Source organism: Falco rusticolus, chromosome 1 (genome assembly GCF_015220075.1).
Source record: "Falco rusticolus isolate bFalRus1 chromosome 1, bFalRus1.pri, whole genome shotgun sequence".
In the NCBI taxonomy this organism is placed as follows: domain Eukaryota; kingdom Metazoa; phylum Chordata; class Aves; order Falconiformes; family Falconidae; genus Falco; species Falco rusticolus.
In genome coordinates, this window is record NC_051187.1 from 39641925 (window position 1) to 39663289 (window position 21365).

General features: G+C 36.7%; 1 protein-coding gene across 1 annotated transcript; it reads left to right on the forward strand.

Annotated features, from left to right (window-relative positions):
- Nucleotides 1-15: 15 nt before the first annotated feature.
- CDC45 (cell division cycle 45) lies at nucleotides 16-14854 on the forward strand. Its single transcript, XM_037375581.1, has 19 exons — nucleotides 16-483; nucleotides 1608-1667; nucleotides 1951-2043; nucleotides 2501-2638; nucleotides 3234-3377; nucleotides 4364-4419; nucleotides 5025-5073; nucleotides 5741-5802; nucleotides 6175-6225; nucleotides 7008-7127; nucleotides 7512-7643; nucleotides 8038-8136; nucleotides 8387-8548; nucleotides 8749-8887; nucleotides 9247-9330; nucleotides 10414-10532; nucleotides 11008-11084; nucleotides 11836-11902; nucleotides 13063-14854. The coding sequence occupies exons 1-18, from the start codon at nucleotides 433-435 to the stop codon at nucleotides 11898-11900; spliced, it is 1701 nt and encodes a 566-aa protein (XP_037231478.1). The 5' UTR covers nucleotides 16-432; the 3' UTR covers nucleotides 11901-11902; nucleotides 13063-14854.
- The last annotated feature ends 6511 nt before the right edge of the window (nucleotides 14855-21365 follow it).

Consider the following 21365-nt stretch of genomic DNA (forward strand, 5'->3'; position numbering starts at 1 on the left):
GTGGCGGCTCTGCCGATGTGGCCGTTGTGGGAGGCTTTTCTGGCCGCTTGGCCCCTCTTCAGTCACAGAGTGTTGATGCGGCCCCCGCCGCCCCTTCGCCGGGCTCATGTAAAGGGCAAAACAAACAATTCGCCCGCGGCAAAGATGGCGGACATAGCAACAAAAGCCGATACGGTGCTTCCAGCTGAGATGCTCCTGGGATTGGCTAGCCACACGTGTTGCTAACTCCTTTCTCTCAATCCCATTGGCGAAAACCCGGAACGAGTTGTGCACTTCGCCCAATCCGCTCTGCGAAGAAGGGACAGCCGCTTTTCCATTGGCCCGCGCACCGTGACGAGTAGACCAATAGGAAGGGGCAGTGATTTGGCGCCCAGTTTGAGTGAGGGCGAGCCGAGTTTGCCGCTGTTCCGCCGCCGCTTGGTTGCCGCCGCCATGTTTGTCTCCGACTGCCGTCGGGAGTTTTACGATGTGATTGTCAGCCAGGTACGGGCAGCTGGTCGCGGCCAGGGAGGGAGCGGTGACACCCCGGGACGTCCCGGCGGCGGGCGGAGCTATCTGCCTCAGTCCGCTCCCCGTGGGGCTGTGCCGGTTCCGGCCGCCTCGGGGAGCGGAGTAGGGGCCCGCTGTGGGGGTGGCGGCGGCGGCTGAGGCGCTGCGCTCCTCGGGGGGCGGCGGGGGTGGGGTGCCCGCGTCCCCGGGGCTGCCGGAACGCCGCCGGCGGGCGGACAGAAGGCCCCGGGCCGCGGTGAGGGCTGCGGTCCTGCCCGCCAGCCCAGACAGTTCGCCTCCAAATCCATTACAGTACCCAAGTACTTCGGGTATTCTTGTGGAGCTTTGTTTAACCAAGACACCTCTAGATTTGTTTTCCTCCTTTATATTTTTTTAACAAGTTTGATGGTGTGGGGTTTTTTCCTCCGACACCGAGTCTTGCATTCCGTCTTTGAGGTTTCTTTTGCAGGGTTTCTTGTCGCAGGTCTGGTGGGCTACTTTCATTTTTAACCCACAGTTTGCTTAACTTTGTTCAGAGTGGATGTGTACACTAAAGTGATAAAGCTTCTGTTGGGTATTTTTTTAGCATTTCTACCTGTGAAACTGTATTATGGACTGTGCAATGGAAAGCATTTCCCTCACCTTCCCCAGCTGTGAGCAAAATCTCAGCACCACCACTACCCCCAGCACTGAAAAAGACACCAGATAAATTTGTTTGCCTTAACGAGGGTTATTTCAAGAGTTGCCTTGCTCCTATTTTTGCTACAGATTTTCTTCAGTAAAACCTGTTCCAGATTCCACACTGAAAACATAGGCCTTTCTAGACGCGATGAAAATAGTTGTAGGGCTGACTAGCGTGTGTAGGGCTGACTATGTGTGGTTCGTAGGAGTCTGAATACTAGTTTCCTCGAAGCAGCTGATGTATTTTGGGTATGTGGGATTGTTTATGTTTACAGGAACAAAAATTGGCTTATTTTGGTTGCAGAGACCATTCAAAAGCAATCCTGTTTTATGCTTATTGTGATCACTGCCTACATTTCTTACTTTACGGTCTCACAGTGAGCTACATGTTTCACGTTGATACCTATGCTAATACTGTTACTCTGTTACTTTTGCAGCGGGTTCTGCTTCTTGTTGCTTCAGATGTTGATGCATTATGTGCTTGTAAAATACTCCAAGTAAGTCTTTGTTTATTATCACTATAGGCTAACAATAAAAGAATAAGTGCTTTGAGATCCTTTTAATTGGTTTGAACTGAGGGAAGAGTGAAGGTTTAATCTGTTTTCTAACTTAATTTTTCCATGAGTTATGACACTGCACGTTGGCAAGTCATTCTCCCAGAGTTCATGTAGATTTGTTATTTCAGATGTCTTCAAAATAAAGATTAGTATGACGTAGAATTCGAGCACTGTATAAGAAATTTTCCCTCATCTCTGCTAACAGCCATTTGCTTCATTTCAGGCTTTGTTTCAATGTGATCATGTGCAGTATACGCTCGTCCCAGTATCTGGATGGCAAGAACTTGAAACTGCCTTTCTTGAGCATAAAGATCAGGTGAAAAAATACTGGAAACTTCTTAAATTGCAGCTCATCTTGTATAGATATGCGCTTCTTCCCTTTCCCCAACTTAAAATGTCAGCTTTTAAACTAATTATTATTACTGGTTACCTCAAAACAGTGGTTAAGTGTTAACATACCAATAACAAACTTGTCAAGTTTTTTATATCAGCTCAAATTAATGTGCTATGATTTTGATAGAGTAAAATTAAGTTTGTGCATATTTTGAGATATAAAAGGTGGTGATATTTGGTGTTCAACATCCCTGAATTTGGTGTTGTATCTTAGAAATTCTTTTTCCTCCTCAGACATCAACTATCAGAACAGAAATACAAGTTTTTGCAATGATGACTGCTTTGGAGGTTTTGTAAAGACGTTTCCTGTTTTCTGTGTTTCCTGCTAATTTAAGTAAAAAGCATTCTCTTTTTTTCTTCTTTTTTTCTTTTGGTTGCAGTTCAAATATTTTGTTTTTATTAATTGCGGTGCCAACGTTGACCTTCTGGAGATCTTGCAGCCTGAAGAGGATGTTTCTTTTTTCGTATGTGACAGCCACAGACCTATCCATGTAGTGAATGTTTACAATGACACACAGGTAAATACATTTCTTTCACAATAAAAATCTTCACACTGTGATGGGTGGTGTAGTGCTTTTCTTTGTTTTGCAAAACTGCTTGCAGTGTTAGCTAGTAGGTCAGGAAGCAGTATTAATGGATATTTGCAGTAGTAACGGACATAATCAGAAAAAAATTGTTTTCAGTAATAAAATATATACCGTTAGCAGTCTGATGTCAGTAGTAAGCACCTGTTAATCCTGTTGCTATAAATCAAACTGCTACAAATTGGAGCATAAACATCCTCCAGAATGTATCATGTACTCTCAGCATCTAGCAACACCTAGAATTTGAATATTAAGCACAGAGTATTTGACAACATCAACAAGCAAAAAAAATTGTATTTTTTTCAGTAGTGCTGTAACAAAGAAATAAATTTTTTACTCTTAATTTTGTATAAGTGTGGTCTTTATATTACAAAGCAATATTTTAGTTATGCCAGGAATCTATCACAGCCAAAATGAATTTTTAGTTTCTCTTACTAAGCATCTGAAGTATTCTTCTTGGTCATTTGAAATGTGTTGTAATCACTAAATACGATACTTTATTTTAAATAGTTTTCCTTTTTATTGCTAGATTAAGCTATTAGTTAAACAAGATGATGATCTTGATGTTCCTGCTTATGATGATATCTTCAGAGATGAAGAGGATGAAGAAGGGGACTCGGAGAATGAAAGTGATGGGTCAGAACCTTCAGAAAAACGTAGACGTTTTCAAGAGGTGTGTTTCTGCTACTTTATTATGAAAAGAAGGAAAATAAAACACTTATTACGTGCACTTTACATCATCATAATAATGGCATGTGATTTTAAAAATTATGTTCCAAGATTAGGTTATGTGTAATGCTGCCATTGTGTAACCAGTGAACCAAAAAGATCCATCTCTGATCATGTGCTCTGGGCTTTTCAGTCTAGCAATACAACTTGTTTAGATATAAACTTTTTTTTTCCTAATAATTGTTTGAGAAGGTAGAAGCTCAAAAATAAGTTAGCAATACATTTTGTCTGTCCTTGTAGCAGTAAACTAACAGAAGTATATTATGGTAGACAAAAAACTTAATTTGCCATATGTTATTTGTAGCATATTTTCTATTTGTACTGTACAAGGAAGCAAAGGCTTGAAGCTAGCAATATTAAAAGACAATTAAATGCAAAGGCATTCTAAGAGTGTATGTTTTTTCCTACTAATCTACAAAGGTTGCTAATTCAGCAAAAGCAGATAGCAGAAATTTAAAGGAAAATCTATAAAGAGCATACACACAAGCTGTTTTCAAATCTGTTAAGTATTTCACAAATATTAACTTGTTGGAGTTTTCAAGCTGATGATGCTATTTATGGAGCTTAAATATACAGTGAGTGCCTTCCCCCCTGCCCTGCGCCAAAGTTAATTATCTCATCTTTATTTCTCTGTGTCGTTTTTATGTTGTGAAATGGTAGGATGCAATGTTGCTAGTGTTGAAAGTACTGTGTGCTGGGCTTCTTATTTGTGAAGGTGGGCTAAATAAATGCTAGCACAGAAAGATGCCATGACTTTATAAAAAGTGTTTTCCTTGGAAAAATATTTGATAGTAATATTTTTGTCATTAGATGTTACTAACAGGAATCATTCTTCTTTTTGATTAAGACTTAGTCATTAAAGTATCTGAATAGGTGCTAATCTACCAGAGTGTTTTTTTCTAGCTTTTCAATATCCAAATTAATTTACAGGATGTAATAGAGAGAACAATGAAAAGACGACAAAGGCGAGAATGGGAGGCACGCAGGTGTGTTTAACTGGGTTTTTTATGTTGCTTGTATCCTTCTTTCTCTTTTCTTTGATTAAAATCTTATTGAGAATATAAAAACATGATACTATATACTGCTTGATTTGCAGGATGCTTTAGTTCTAACATTATTCAGAAAGCAGAGAGAGATATTTACTATCTAAAAATAAAATGTTTAAATGGGTAATAGCTGTACGTAGTAATTTATAAATTTGAGTAGCAACTGGTGCATTGCTTCACTTGAAGTAGCTGCAGTATTCTTATCTTGTCTATCTTAGGGTGAAATTTGTGTTTCTGTTTTCCTCCTTTACAGTCCCGCTATTGTCAATAGCAATGAGCAGGAGCAAATCAGACAGGAAAAGTTTATTAAATCCTTCCTCAAATGCTAGTTTCTTTTTTGCTTTACGAGTACATTTAAGTATGTTTTCCATGTTACTACTAAAATCTAATTGCAGAAAAACAGCTTTTAGCCCAAGTTTAATTTTTTTTATTAATTGTAAAAATTAAATTTAAATATTATTTCACAACTCCTGGCATATATTTTTAATTGGATCCAATGACCAGGTCGCCACTTAGTGAAATGTGGGTTTTTTTCCCCTTTTCAGAAGAGAAATTCTTTTTGATTATGAGCAATATGAATACCATGGGACATCAGTAAGTATAAACTGTCATTTGCTGTAAAAACACAATGTGCCAAGTAAAGTAATTGGACAATATTCAATGTTCTATCTAATACAATGTTATAATAATCTAACAATTTTATACATTATGATAAAATGTAAAAATCCCCAATATAACTATATTATTGTTATATATAAGATGTCATATATGTATAAGTAGTTTGACTTAGCAGTTTAATGTTTTCTGGTTGTGTACATCCAATTTTATGGTTGATTAATTACTTCATAGAAACAATACTGGTAGAGTGGCAGGCAATGGCCAACTGAGTCACAGTGGCAAATGTGATGTTAACAGTGGGGGAAAAAGACATACCAGAACTAACAACAAAAATTGTTATTTGATGTCTAAGTATCAGGATATTTCAAACATAGCACTTAAGGTATCAAACTGTTCCTTCTGTCATTTGGCCTCTTGCCTGATTATGCTTTGTTAAGTGCTGCTTTATACGTAATGCAGGTTTGCAGAGCTGTATACGATATTTTTCTTTCTACTTAGTGTCTCAGAGAGTAAGACACTGGCAGATTGTCAGACAAGTGTGATTTGTAGAGCTTTAGTAACACGCTAGTACTTGGCAAATTTGTTTAACAAGGTGAAGGTATTGTGTTTATTTATCCTGTCTTTTTGCTTTTCTCTCATGTAGTCTGCGATGGTCATGTTTGATCTGGCATGGATAATGTCTAAAGATTTGAATGACATGTTGTGGTATGTTTCAGTTATCATTTTTCATAAGGGCTAGAAGCTTAAACCCTTAGTAAAAAGAGGCAAGATTTCCCAAATCTATTTGATTTCAGTAGTAGGTTCCAGTTTATTTTGTGAGTCTTGAATTTGTATGTCTTGAATTGGAGGACACATCTGTGTGAATTAGAGGCAATCAACAGATTTTGCATGGAAAAAGGGAAGATGGTGCTGTATGTGTATATCTGTTAAAGGGGGAAAAATATTTGTTATTAACTTCTACATATTGTTGGTAAATGGTGTTTCTGACTTGTTCTGCTACATGCTTAGACAATTTAATATACTGTACTGGATTTTTTTTTTGTTAACTTTTCCCCCTTTTTTTCTTTCCAATTTTAGGTGGGCTATTGTTGGCCTGACAGATCAATGGGTCCAAGACAAAATCACTCAGTAAGAAAGACTTTCTTTTAAATATACTTTTGTTATTGTTATGTTTTATTTATTAATCTATCTTTTAAATTTATTTTTTTTAGGAGTTACTAATAGCAATTGATAGGGATCAGGAAATGTATGGGAATTAATATAGCACAGGATAATTAATAAACAGTGATATTAAATATCTTAATGACTGAATGTGATCTGATGCCTTCCAAAAATGGAAATATATATTAGAAAAACCTGTATTTTCCTTTTATACCACTCACTTTATACTATTTTTTTAAAACTCATTTTAGTTTATAATTTTGTGAACTGGTGTTTAATAGCAGTTGACATAAACATAAGCTTGGTATAGTTTTATTAAAGGAAAAAAAGTGTATGTTATGTATCCTCCAGCTTCCTTTATAGTTCTAGTTAACAAGTTTTAGATATTTTTTTCTTGTTTTTATTTCCTTCTAGATACTGTCAGATTTCTAGTAGTACATGTGTAGACATTAATTCTTGTGTTCTATTGTTAGTAGACACTGATGTTTTTAAGGAAATAAATGCAATTAATTAATTTCATTGGTCAATCTGCCTCTGTATTGGTTTTATTTTAGCTTCAGTTGCCTGGGTGTATGGCTGAATGTCAACAAAATATTATTTAACAATTTGGGTTTTTTTAAAGGTGTATCTACATTTTTCAGGCTGCTGACTGACCGATGTGTAAACTTTAGGAAGCATTTTTATATTCTCATAATCAAGAACAAAAATACAGGGGAAGAAAGTGATTTAACAGTTTGTTTCTGTTTAAGAATGAAGTATGTGACTGATATTGGAATCCTACAGCGTCATGTGTCTCGCCATAACCACCGCAATGAGGATGAAGAAAATTCTCTGTCAATTGATTGCATGCGAATAGCATTTGAGTATGAGTATCCTTGCATAAGGTCTGGGGAAAAAGAACTTTGTAAACCACAGTTCAGTTTTTATCTAGGAAAAAGAAATAAATCCCAGCACCATCTCTGCTGCTGAGAATGGAATTAAAAGAAATGGAAATGTGGATGTTTTGTTGAACATGAATCCCTACTTCAACAGCTCATGTAGTTGGGTTCAACTTAACCTTTCAGAGAGTTACAAGTCAGTGTTGCTTGTCTTGTGTTACATGCACATGCAGCTTCTAACTCTGTCTTATGTAGTGCAACAACGCAATATATAAGGGCAACTGAAGACCAACTTACTGTTCCGCGGGTTTTGTTACTATTTGTAACTTCAAATGATACATGTATTTATAATTATTAGCCCTAACTCCTGTTCAGTCTGCGCCTGGCACTTTACCAGCACTGGTCTCTATATGAAAGTCTCTGTAACACTTCATATACCTCTGCGAGCCTTAAGCTTTGGTCTGTACAAGGGCAGAAGAGGCTCCAGGAGTTTTTGGCTGACATGGGGTAAGTTATAAAAATCTGGATCTTGATTAAAAGATCGTTTGTTTCAATGAATTGTGGGAAAATATTGAGAATATAGCTTGTGAGTAAACTTGTTAGTTTTTAAATATGATTTTGGGGCTCTCAGTAGGCTGCAGTGTCAGAGTTGAGTTACGCAGCTTGTGTCTTGGTGTACAAAGAATACTTCATGTGTATACCTTTATGGAATAGTAGATTGGTATGTAACCTATGCTTTTTCACAATTGCTCTTCAATCATTAAAGAAAAAAGAATGTAAACAAATGTAGTCAGACTTAACTTGCTAAATTATCTAATATTAAAAAAGACTTAGGAAAGGAAGGGAAAATATTTGTTTCTTTTGGCATATCTATCAGTGTATTTTTTCCTTCTGTTTTTAGTTTGCCTTTGAAGCAAGTGAAACAGAAGTTTAATTCCATGGACATGTCTTTGAAAGAAAATCTTCGGGAAATGATTGAAGAATCTGCAAACAAGTTTGGGTAAATTGTTTTAAATAAAATGCTTTATCTGAAAATACTTTTCAATGCAGTTAATATTTTTGTATGAGTGGGGTGTAGCATCTTGTTTGAAAAATGGTTTGAGGTTGATGAAGTAATACTAGGCTTGATGCAAATGTTAGGTATGATTTTTCTTCATGTTATTAACATTAACATACTGAGGAGATGGCTGGTCAGTGTTGGTAATAATATTGCTAATGTTAATCTTTACTGGTTTTATTTCGCTTTGCAGAATGAAAGATTTAAGAGTTCAGACCTTCAGCATTCACTTTGGCTTTAAGAACAAGTTCTCAGCAAGTGATATAGTTTATGCAACAGCTTCTCTCATGGAGAATATAGAGAAAGAGGGCCACGAAACAACTAATTTCATTAAAGCTTTGGACAGTCTTTCCAGGTACTGAAAATATATCTCTTTGTTCTTTTAGAATTTTATTTAGGGAACAACATGGGTTACTTATGAAGGATCAATGCATCTTTTAGATAAGTCAGTGAAGAACAATCAAAGTATTCCTGTGAATAGCTTTTAGATTTCACTTCTATGTGAAAAGCTTTATTTCTATATCAAAGTGTCTATTTTGATTCTTTCTGTTGCAGGGGTAACCTGGACAAACTGCACCAAGGACTGGACCTAGCCAAAAAGCAGTTACGTGCCATTCAGCAGACGGTGGCCAGCTGTATTTGCACCAACCTTGTAATTTCTCAGGGGCCTTTTCTGTATTGCTGTCTCATGGAGGTCAGAATTCTAGTTTTTGGCTGTCTCATTTGACTGTTACATTTGGCTATATCAAACTTGAATAACACTGTTTTCCGTATTGCTTGATTGAATAAGAATGCCTCCATCCCGAAGAACCTATTTATTTATACTGTACTATCCTCTGATGGGTCAATATTGACGTCTACTCTGAACTTCCCAAAGGAAGATTCAGCCCTCTCAAAGGGGGACGTGGGTGAGCTCAAACACTAATATTGTAATGCTTCTTGTTCAGCGTTGTTTGAGCCACACAAAACTTTTAGACTTTTCAGTAGATATTACAATCCAAGATGATTCTTCCATTTACTGAATTTTAATTGAAATAATTCTTCTTTTCCTAGGGCACACCAGATGTGAAACTGTTTTCCAAACCAGTGTCTCTGTGCCTGCTTAGTAAATACTTACTCAAGTCATTTGTTTGCTCTGTAAGTAATTCAAAAGCTTTTGACTAACAAACTTCTGGCCTATGTAGTTGTTATTGTTCTGTTGGATGCTTGCAGATGATTATTAAAAACATATGAAAATATTAGTAATGTTTTTCCGTTAATTGGTTGGATAATTTTAGCACATCTGTGCATGCTGTTCTAGGAAATTTTCATTACTAAGATACTGTCTAAAACCTTTGTGTAATTTTGTAAGTTTTGAGGGAGCATATCACTAAATGTGTACTTTGAAGAGTCTGTTTGAGTAAAATCCTCTGATCTTTACAACTAATACAACTGAAATTAAATTGCATTTATCTTTTGTACTATTAGTTACACAATTCATTAAGGTTGAGAACTGTCTTCAGTGTGAGCTCTTCTAAATTTGTAAATTAAATTTATGGTGATCCATCTTTGCCAGATTGCATCTTTGTCCTCATTTTGAAAATTAGATGTGATAAATAACTAGGTTGCCACTAGGACCAGGACAGCATTTTTAAAACTCGCTGCAAAACATTTACCTTAAGAAGAGAACACTTTAAGCAAGCTTCTATTTTGTTTACTGTAATTATGAAAAAATTTTTTATTAATTAAATCACAAAACTTGTTAAACTTTCAGCTTAGTGCTGTAAGACAATATGACAGGGGAAAATAATTTCTAGTGAAGACTGTGTTTGTCAATGTTTTACCTTTTGTATTTCATATAAAATAATCTTTGCGAAAAAAAAACCCCAAACCTGGTCCATGTTTTTAGATACCCATACCTGCAATTCTGGTTTTGTGGGGTTTTTTTGTTTGTGGCGGTTTTTTTAAGAGCTTTTTCTTTACTGTAAATCATATCTTGTCTGCCCACATAATTTCAATGTTACAGTGGAAAGCAGGATTGGAGAAAAGAATTGAATTTTTTTCCTTAATGTGACTTTACTCTAGGAAAGAAGGGGATTAAGAGATTGTGTAAAGAAACAGTCTTCTGTTGAACCGCATTATAGCGATATCCTTAAATTGAGATTTGTAATAGTATCTCACATGCAAAGCTGAAACTAAATTGTTTCCTGAGTTTTGTCTAACAGTCTTTCTGACTTCCAGACAAAAAACAAGCGTTGTAAATTGCTGCCACTGGTAATGGCTGCACCAATGGATGTTGAACAGGGAACTGTGATCATGGTGGGGATTCCTCCAGAGACAGAGAGCTCTGACAAAAAGAAGTAAGCATATTGTTTCAAAGTTCTTCCTAAAGGTTATCTATAGACTTTTCCTGTCTCTGAAGCAAATATGTCTTTCCTGTACCTTTTTAACCCTGAATATGTTGATTTGAATTGTATCCTCCTTAAAAAACATGCTTTTTCATATGGTATGCATGAGAAATTTTGAGAGAGGATACAGATGTCCCGCAGTTTCCTTGCAAGTTGTGGTTAAGGTTTTTTTCCCCTCTCCCTCTTAACTATTTCTTTATCTTACAAGAAGGCAGTAGTTCACTATATGACCCATGACTTCATTTCTTAGACCCTGTAATGTTAAGATTCTTGCGCTTGAATAAGCGAGGTACATGTTGAATACCAGGCACATGAAAAACATCTGGAAGACATTTTCAACTCTCAGCAAGGAAAATGTTCCATGTTTCTAGCTTAGTAAATCTATCCTTTTCTGTAATGCTTATTTGTTTTTCTGTTCCTCTTCTAGCTTTTTTGGAAGAGCATTTGAGAGAGCTGCGGACAGTACCAATTCCAGGACTTTACATAACCATTTTGACATGTCAAGTGAGTAATGCTGCCTATCGCTTCATTCACCAAATAGTCCTTTAGGGGTCAGTGTTTACGCAGTCTCCATAAAGCATGACTGTAGACAGTATAGTCATTTGTCTGTATCTTAGATGCAAACATCGAAGGTGTGTATGTGACACACTATTCCTGAGCCTAGCATAACACAAAGTATGTTATTTGTCAGTCTTTTTTCGAAGTGTTGTCATGTGCAGATATGATTAACCACTAATACAAGCACAGGCTTGTGTATCTTTTTGAGATGATGTACATACCCGTGGGGTAATGATTTTCATATGTGCACTTCAGTGTAAAATCTATGAGGTTATCTGTGAGGGGCTTTATATTTAGCAGCCAAACAAAGTATGGTATTCATGTTACGAGATGCATTCTTTATTGTCTGTTTGAAAAATGAGGCACTTGTGCAATGAGATTTGCCTATCTTTGTCCGTGCTTAAAAAAGGCAGTTTTTAACATATGTGCTTACATATGCATGTTGAACATACAAAGAAACATGCCTAGATTTTAAAAGTGGCTGCTATATCAAGTTGTAAGCACCTAGAGACCTGAGTTCACTGAAAAATAGGAGCAAGTGCTTTGCATTTTGTCCAAATAAGTAGTGTCTCTTTTTGCTTCTTAAAGTTGATTAAGAATAGAAATAAGTATAGTCACAATTATTATTCTTTAAGTGTGATTATCTGGTATATCTTTCAGTTATTTGCATCTTGTAATAAAATATTTCATATTTTAGTAATTGAATTGAAAACAGAAGACCGGAGCAAATTTCTGGATGCACTCATTTCTCTCTTGTCCTAAAGGTAAGACAGCATAAGGAGAATTAATTAAAAAAATAATTACAAGTAAGTTACTAGCCTGTTAGTATCTGTAGAATGTTCTAAGAAAATGTGGCAACATCTAGTGAAAATATAAATTGAAGAGTTTCTTATGAAGACAATTGTTTTCTTCTTGGGAGGAGGCAGACAATGTATAAGCAATTTTAGGGTTTTTTCCTCCTTAAAAGATTTATTTAAGTTTTATCATCCATAAGCTTCTCTTCCACTGTTCTTAACTTCTTGTGGCTTTTTAACTTCAGCTGGAAAAGGAGCAGCAGTTCCTGTCGTGAAAGAAATTGGGGTATTAGCTAATTGTAGCTGATACACTGTTACTGGCTTTTAATTATGATGGCTGGTTTGAGCTGAAGATAGAATTTTGGCCATAGCAATACCATTCTTGGCTTTGATGCAAATGTACAATTTGCATTTTTGTTTCACAGTCTTAAGGCTGTAGTCTATGTTAATGTGTAGTTTTTATCTGGAATAAAGATGGGGCTCTAAGATTTTATTTGTAGTTGTGACTATAGCTTCCCACTTGATCAAAGTCTGTTTTAAGCTACTTTAGGGCAAGACAGATTTTGCTGTAGATCTTATGAGACTGTCTAATTGCTGGAATTGTCTTGAAATATTCACTGCTTTTCAATGATGAAAATGATGTTTTTATTGGAGGGTGTGTGTGTGTGTGTCTGTTCTGCAGTGGTGGGTGGGAATAGCTTGCTTTCTCCCAAAGAGGCAGCTAAATTGTTTTGTAAAGTCTGTTCAGACAATCTGTGAGGCTGGTTGCAAGTATATAAAGTACCTTATGGCTTTTTCATGTCTAGATAAGATTTGGTGTTTAGTATTAACATGTAAAGTAATCTGACAAGATTATCTCTACGCTACATATACAAAAGCAAAGAAATAAGGTGAAGAATTCAACAGCAGTCTGTGAATGTTGGTAGTCCTAGCCAAATCACATATGACTTAGCTTTTTGCAAAAAGGTATCAAAGCTATAATTTTTCTTCTGTAACGGTGGATCAGTAGCTGCAATTGTTGTTTGTTAGATGGCATAGTCATGCGTGGCTTCCAAGATTTCTACTTTTTGTTTCTTTCTTTACGCTCTGAATACTGGTTGTTCAGTTTGTCTTCTGTCCTTGTTACACAGTGGTGTTTTCTGGCTTCTTGTGCTGGAAGCTGAGGATCAGGTGCTCTGAAATGATTTTGGATGTTCCAAAGTTCATGGTGCTGCAATGGTGATGTATTGTCTTGCTTTTTCTTAAAATGTACCGTTACTGGCCTGGACCATTGTTTTTATGCCTCTTGGAAGGTTAAAAGGATTTTAACCTTAGGGCACACAGACACTGAATGCTGCTTGTTTGTAAATATCCCATCCTTGTAACGGCAAAAGTTGTCAACCAGGAGTATGTGCAAATTGGACTTCTTTTTGTCAAACCTGCTTTTATTAGTAGACATGTTCCTGTGATGATTAGTTGTTGCCCAATAACAAAAAAAATAGGTTTGAAGAAGTTCCATTTTTATATTATATTATCATTTAAATATTCTTTTTTAATTGTCTTGAATGCTTTTTTTTTTTTAATATAAGAAACTTGCTGAAAATCTCCTTGAAGTTCTAGAATGTTGAAACTTTTTTAGTACTATCAGGTTGAGGTCTTGTACTTTAACTGAAACAGCTGTTTTGTGAGATGGATTTTAAACCCCCTAAAAATCTTAAAACCTAAGTACTGAGTAACTGCCAAATACAAAATGAAAAATCTGGGGAATTTCGGTGTTGATAAAGCATTTTTCATCATGCATTGTGATACTGTATTGTCACTTGTAGCTTGGCTTTGGGAATAACTTTCCTGGAAAGAGTCTAATCCTCAATCCTGTTCCATAACAGATTTCATGTCACTTTTGCCATAGGAAATTGTGTGGTTTGTTAAGCTTAATTTTCTGTGCATTGGGTGGCTATGTATATGTGTACATTTGGAATTCTGTTCTTGCAATGTTGCTTGAATTCTCTGTGACTTCAATGTTTTCATGTATTATAATGAATGCGTAAAGGTTATGTATCATCACAACATACTTTGTCCAGAATTTTAATATAGGTTAATTTAATATTAAATGTGGTTTAAATGTAGCAAACGTAAAGCTAATTAAACTATATCTTTTTATTCAAACAGAAGTTATTTATTTTTTAAATATTGTCATTTTATCTGAGTAAAATCCCCGTGCCAAGCTACAACGGCCAAAAAATTGTACCTTCTAAGATAAAACAGAATGCCATCTTTTTGTTTTGCATGTTTACTTGGTAGTATTGACAATAAATGTATTTCCCCCTTACCAGCGTACTTTGGGTTTTGCCTGTACACAGCTTACAGTAATTTTATTACATATCTGAAGTAGATTACTGTGCTTTAAGTCTCTGGAAATGGAAACACTGAAGTTTGTTGTTTTTTTGAACACTGATACCAGTGCCAAGCCACGATGACAATGTAAAAGCTGGGAGTATGTGTGACACTTAAGTGCGCTTCTGAATATTTTCACTTTATCTTTCAGTTGCAAAGCTGCTGAGTGAGTTAAGTGAATTTCTGAAATTTACCTTAAACCTATCAGTCACAAAAGAATCACTGTCATTTCCACAGCACTCAATGACTGTAACTTTAGTTCAGCTCTATCATATAGTTAGTGCTTTCATGCTTCTAGATGTAAATATCAGAGAAAAACATGGTTATGTTTAACAGTAAATACAATGTACTCCAGTATGTAAGACCACCTTCATGGATACGGAATTAATAATGTGTGCTGGGTAAAACTGAATTTCTACTTGCTTGCTCAGTAAATGCATAAAATGTCTTGCACATCCTGGATCTTCGACTCATGGTTCAGTGGCCATCTATCAGGGAATCCTAAACAAACAAATAAATCCCCTGTTTTCTCCTTCTACCAAACCTGTAGACAGGGGAAAAAAAAACCATGAGGAAGGCATCAAAAAGCATGGACATGTAACATCTCAGTTTAATTACTATCTCTGTTTTTAGTTACATTTAGTGTTTATGTTTTCAATACATGGAATAGTCTTGATGGGTACCTTAGCAAGCTATTGCTTTTATCTTCTTGTTTGGGGGTCTGGTTTTCCTGTTTTATTTCCTCCACCTGCTCATTAGAATCTCTGTGTGAACCTCTTCATCTCACCTCGTCAGTTCTCTTATTGCTGTTGTATCTCCTGTCCCTCTCCTGGAACTTCTATGTATTTAGTCAATTTCCCTTTCAGAGCATGCTTGGGTTCTGCTACCACCTTTTCCTGCTGTTGTGATAAACACAGATCTTGTGTTGCAATGAAATTGGAAGGGGGGGGAGTGTTTGTGTGTTTTAGTAGGTGACTCTCACAATCTTGAAAAATGGACAAATTTTCAGGCGCATGCACCCTTTAGCTTCGGCACATTGCATCGTGCTGCAAGCATGAGAAATGGGAACTAGTTTTTATAGTGGTTGTATTTGTTTATGATGTGTTGGTAATTGCTTTACTGGCAGGTTCTTTGACCTCCAAAAGATGTGTAAGCTTCAAGCTGTTGGATCTATTACATGGAGAATAAGCTTCCCTTGTTTCCTCCTTTATTGCTTTTTGGTCTTTGGTGTTTTTTAAGGTTCTAGTTTTCCCAAGGTCTACTGGAATTGCCAGGAATGCTTTTGCAAATTTTAGAATTGATCAGCTGTTGAACCAATCCCTAGAGCATCCAAATGTGGCCTGAAATCAGTCAGGAATGCTGACTGCTATGTGAAAAGGAAGTTATTAAATCTGTGTGGAAACCTGAAGAAGTCTCTGCTGATAGATAAACACCTTTGCATGTCAACGTGTTAAAATATGTAAAATAGTATCAAACACTCCTTATGCAGTTTATTCTATGTTATGGAGTTTGTAACTTAATATGTTAATATTACTTGGAGAATCATTGTATGGGAAGATCCAAAACTGTGGAATCCTCAGTGTGTTGACATAGAAGTAGCTCAGCTCAGCAGCAGTGAATTGGTGGTGTGAATGGCTCGCTGAAACTCTTGTGTAGTTTAGTTAAAATGGTCACTTCTTACAGTTCAGTGTTGGACAGAGACTCCATGCCAGGAACTCTTGACATCTCTTCATGAAGAGATGATTATGCATTTGATTTATTTGCCCAAACAGAAAATGTATCTCCTATGAGTCTTTTAAAATAAATAAAGCACCAAGAAATTGGCCTACCCTCTTGGATGTATGGTAATATTTCACTTAGCCATGTCTGAATACTAATAGAAACATTCCCTGAGGATTATATTTGAGCTGCAGTACCTCTTTTTCTTCCACTGTGTTTGCTTGCTGTAATAGCCTCGTAATGAGCACTTTCAATTATTTCTGCTGCTGCTAATCGGTTTTAGAGAACAATAAAAGCATGAAACAAATCCTTTAAAATGTTTTTGTTTTTTTAGGAATATAAAATAATGAAAATCCTTAAATACCAAAGTACTGAAGTAGTTGAACAAGCTGACTAATTATACCATCCCTGCACAGTGATTCATGGCCGCTTTCTTTCTGGAGTAATAAATTTAGCCATAATTGAAATTGCATAGTAAGGACCTCATCTGATTGGAATTAAAGTGAATCCCTTTCCCCAGAAGATTCATAGTGACTTAATAGACTTGTACTTACCAATATCAAGGGTGCATAGTGGGTAATAATTAATTCTTACTTTACTGTTTCTCTTAAGAAAAAAAAAAAAAAAGAAAAATAATTACAACTCTATTGTATAAATGGGCTGTTGGGTCTATGCCACTTTAAACATTGTAGTAACAGCCACGGGGGGAGACCATGGGCCGTTTAATTGGTATCTTGACCTCTGTAATGTCAAAAGCAGGTGCTGGGGAAGAGTATAGAAACAAAACAATTGCTATGATGCTTTCTTCCAGATACAAACACAAGTACTCTCCCAGTCCTCAGACACCCTGAACCAGGTGTAGTTTCTGTGTATTTGGTAACTGTCAGTAGTTAACTGTGAACCTGGATAACTTCCTCCTGAATACTTGTAAAATTCTAGTCTGTGCAATATTCTGTAGTGAGTAGATCAGCAACCTAGACAGATGGGTGAAAAACCACAACTTCTTACTACTTTGTTTGTTTTTTTTTTCAACTTGCCAATTGCTAGCTTATTTGGTGCTCTGTAGTCCCTACCTTACTGTGTACTCATCATTTTGTAAATCTTTTTTATATTCTCCACTCATCTTTTACCAGTCTTCAGAATCGCAACCTAATTTTCCCTTTTTCAGGAACTGTTCTGTACCCTGATTACCACGTTGCTCTTCTCTGAATCATTTTCAGACAGGAGAGAACAAAACCTACACACAGTATTCAAGGTGTGGGTGCACAAGTCTATGGAGTGGTATAATAGTGTTGATTATTTTCTGTCCCTCTGTTTATTAATTCTTAACACTCAACTTTGCCCTTTTGACAACTGATGGCAAAAAAGTGAAGACAAAAACAGTGAAGAGATTATAAACTCTGTTTACAATTTTAGAAAGGAATTTTTGGTTACAGAAGTAACAGAAGGTTGCTGTTTATATTTTCTCTGTTGTTAATGGAAATTAAAGTCTCTACAATGATTTCTAAGCAAATTCTTTTGTAAACATTCACTATTTTTACTTGCTATTGTAAAACTTGTTATATACAGGACAGAAAATATTCCTAGGTTGAATATTTGGTCATGGTAGGGGGTTTTGCCTTGATCTAGAGGAGCATGTATGCCGATCCTCAAACTGTCTTTTATGCTTTGGTCCTTAGATGGGAATATGGTTGATACTACAACAATATGGGCTCTATATTCTTCCCACTGCTCACCCTGACTACTCTTAGAGCCTACTGCTTTTATGGCAGAAGCAATAAATCAGAGATATGTCAGCCTCTGGTGTTTTTTACCTGCTGTACCATTGATTTGAGTTTATGCTAGTAGATAGCAATCATCACTTTTAAACCTGACAGGATCTGGGAGAGCCACTGCGGTCTTAATATTCTGAATGGCTTGTGGGAGAGCTGTCATTTGTTTAGTAAAATCCAGTGAAACACTAGAAAGGTTGTAGGCAACTGTCCTGACAAGTGGAATTCAATGGGACCAGAAATGAAGGTAGAGAAGTCCTGGGGAGCATAACATAAATGTTGGAAAGCTTGAGTTTGTATGTTGCTGTTCTGTCATTTGTTTTAAAAGAGAAAGGTGGTAATGTACAGCAAGGTTTAATCTTTGTTTTCTGGAATTTTCCAATCAAAAATTTTATTACAAAGGTATATATTCCTACAGTCATGAGGTTTCTTATGGAAAGAAGTAATTAAATGGGGACGGCGGGAAAAGTGCCTTAGAATTGTCATGTTTAGAATTCGTAATCTCAGTGTCTCAGACTACAAAGGGAAAACTAACTCTGAAATGTTTCAAGACATCTTTCATTCTTTGGTTTCACTTTTTCCACTCCCATTTTCAGCACAGCATTTCCAGTCCTCAGTTGCCCATAAATACAAGAGAAGTAAAATGTTGCTTCTTTCTATGAGAGATTGCTCTAATTGCTAGTCTGGAGTACCCTAGTTTTAAAGTCTGAAAAAGGGAAGTTTTAAAATAAATTTCTTTTGTATGGGAGTTCTCTGAAAATGGCTTTGTTGAGTTGAACTTGCCACTCAGGGTATGCTAACATGCAAAGATAGGAGTAGTATGAAAGGGTATTTATTAAAAGGGGAGCAATTAATAGAGTGTCACAGCTGAGGAAGAAACAAAACTTGAAACACTCAGGACTGTTCTCAGGACATCATTTGTTTGTTGATCTTATGTGTGTGTCTGTCAGTCATGATGGTCTTGATTCCCTCATAGAAGGCATATTCTTGAAAACATTCCTCTGAAAGTGACATTGTGAGTCAGTCTGGCTTGTCAGAGGCAAAGCAAGCAGTGAAATATTTGTTTCTTTAAATGGAAAAATTGAAGTCCCTCTTGGCTCTTGTGTACCATTGTTGGCTTCAAGGTGGTACTGAAAGTTCCCTTTGGATCAGATTCAAGGACTAAGGAAAATCGCTGCCCAGGGTGGAGCTCTATAGTACAGTGCCACCTTTATGCTTAGCATTTGGGTTATAAACATTTTCTTAGCAGGAAATATTACAAAACATTCTCTAGGGAAAGAAAATAATGTGAACTTTTATTTCAGACTGGACTCCCACTCTCCTCAAGCATTTGAGTTTTGTTTTTTGTCATTCAGAAGGTGGCAGAAGCAAGACAAAGGTCAAACACATTCAAAGTAGGCAAGAGATCTTTTACTCATTTGTACACAATTGCATGACAGTCCTGGGTCTGGCAGAGAGCAGAGAATGTAGGTTTCTCAGTCAGTGCTGTTGTGTGATAGAATAAGTTTTATTTCCTCTTCCCCCTCAAGGCAGGGTGGGTAGCTGGGTGGCTACCCTGGCACTTGTTACTTTGCCTTGCTACCCGTTACTGAGTTGAGTAGCTGGGCAATATATTAAGATCTCAATAATAAGAGATAAAAGAATTACCTGGTAATTTGATCTCATAAAGTGTGGTATTCTCAATGAGCTGAAGGCTCAGAAAACATCCTTAAAGCAGGATTAAAATCAAGCTCTCTGTAGAAAGCTTCCCTATAGTAATTTGTGAGCAAGCCTAATCATACCTCATGAACTAAACTAAACTAAGACAGGTACACAAGCCATATCACAATGTAGTTCCTTCTGGTGGTGAATCTGGGTTTATTTTATTAAAAGAGATCTGAGATTTCTTTATATTCTCCACTTCCACAACGTTCCTTCTGAAGTCTTTGCCACTTGTTTAAGAACAGTAGATGTCTTCTCTGGGTATTCCTTGATGTTAACTAGGTTACATGTGTTAGATAAATACTGTGATATTCTGAGTCCTTTGTTTTCTTTTGAAACCAGTTCTAATTGAGATGATGGCTTCCTGCCCTTTGCAAAAAAGTAATGCTCCCTTACAAAAAGAGATGCTGTCTTTTTAAGTGGATGAAGCACTTAGAGTCACCTCTTGTTGATACAGCCTGTCTGTTTTTTCAGTCCCTGTGGTGTTGGTGTCTCTTTCCACTGTTTAGCTCAGTGGAATTTACTTTCATTTAATCATTCATTTGCAGCATGTCAGTGGAAAATCGGAGGCACCTGCCATTGAATTGGAAAGAATTCATAGGGACATTCAGCTCTTGGTATGTTTCTTTTTGCTGAAAGAAGTCACCAAGGGGCTCCTGAAACAAGCATGCCATTCGTAATTGTCTCCTGTCTGATCTGAAAGTCGAGCTAGTAGCCTATATAGAATGGGCATGTAAAATGGTATTTTCTTTAAACACTGTTGTGGTCAATGTAGTAATTCACGATTCAAATAACAGGAGTGTAGAATACACGTCAGGTTCTTATGCTGTTTTATGGCAACTGTTTTGTGTTAGCCATCTGCCTGATTGTTTGAACTTGTAGCTTTTTAAGGGATTGTCACATTCCTAAATATTTGTATATTACGTTAAATGTGGCATTGGAGAGCTTGAAGGAAAAGTTACTTTTGGCTCCAAATAAGTTCATTTTTAAATGAATACAGACTAAAATGAACGGAGGTGGAGGGAGGGGCATGACTCCCTTCTGTGGCTTGGGAAAATCTCCTTTTAGATGAGTGAGGCTGTTATAATAAAGCATTTCATGAGAGTGGGGAATAAACAGGAATTTAAACTGAAAGAAGCAAAGATCTTGCACTAGTCATTTCTTGAGACCTGGTCTGTAGTTTCAAATACTGCCTAAATAGATCTCGTCAGCACTGAGTATTTTTAATATTAGGAAGCAGTGATTTATGTTATAATGTTTTCCTATTGTATGGATATTTTCAATTATTCTGCTTCCAAGGATGATGGTGAGAAACCATTGGTGCCTGTAAGATACTGTTGTCTTGTATCTGCTGTTACAGTTATCAGAAGTAGGTCACCTGTGAAGAGGTCACAGGATTAGAGCTAGGGTAGCTTGCAGTACAAAACTCTAAAGAGATGGAGAAGAATCTTCCTTTAAAAAGTATGCCATTCTGGATCTGGGTGGGGATGTGTGGCTTATGCCCACAAAACAGATTCTGTGAATAGCAGCATGCACTGCGGTCGAGTATGCTCTGAGGTATGAGATGACCTTCTTGGACCTCTGCTGTGTTCCTCTTCTCAGATACACACTGACTAAAATTTCCTCCGCCTATTGTACAGGGTAACAATCATCTTTAAGGAAATTACCAATATGAATTTTTACTTGAGGCTGCTGTTTCCTTCAGGAAAGTCTGTTTTAACGGGAAGTGGGCCTTGTTACATTATGTGGAAGCTGTTTTTTTCTGGGTTTTTCCAGTGATAACTGTCCACTTCAAAGAAACCCAAAAGAGTATTTGGCTGCTTCCCACTAATCACTCTTTGTGGGGCAGACCACATCTTGGCAGTTTT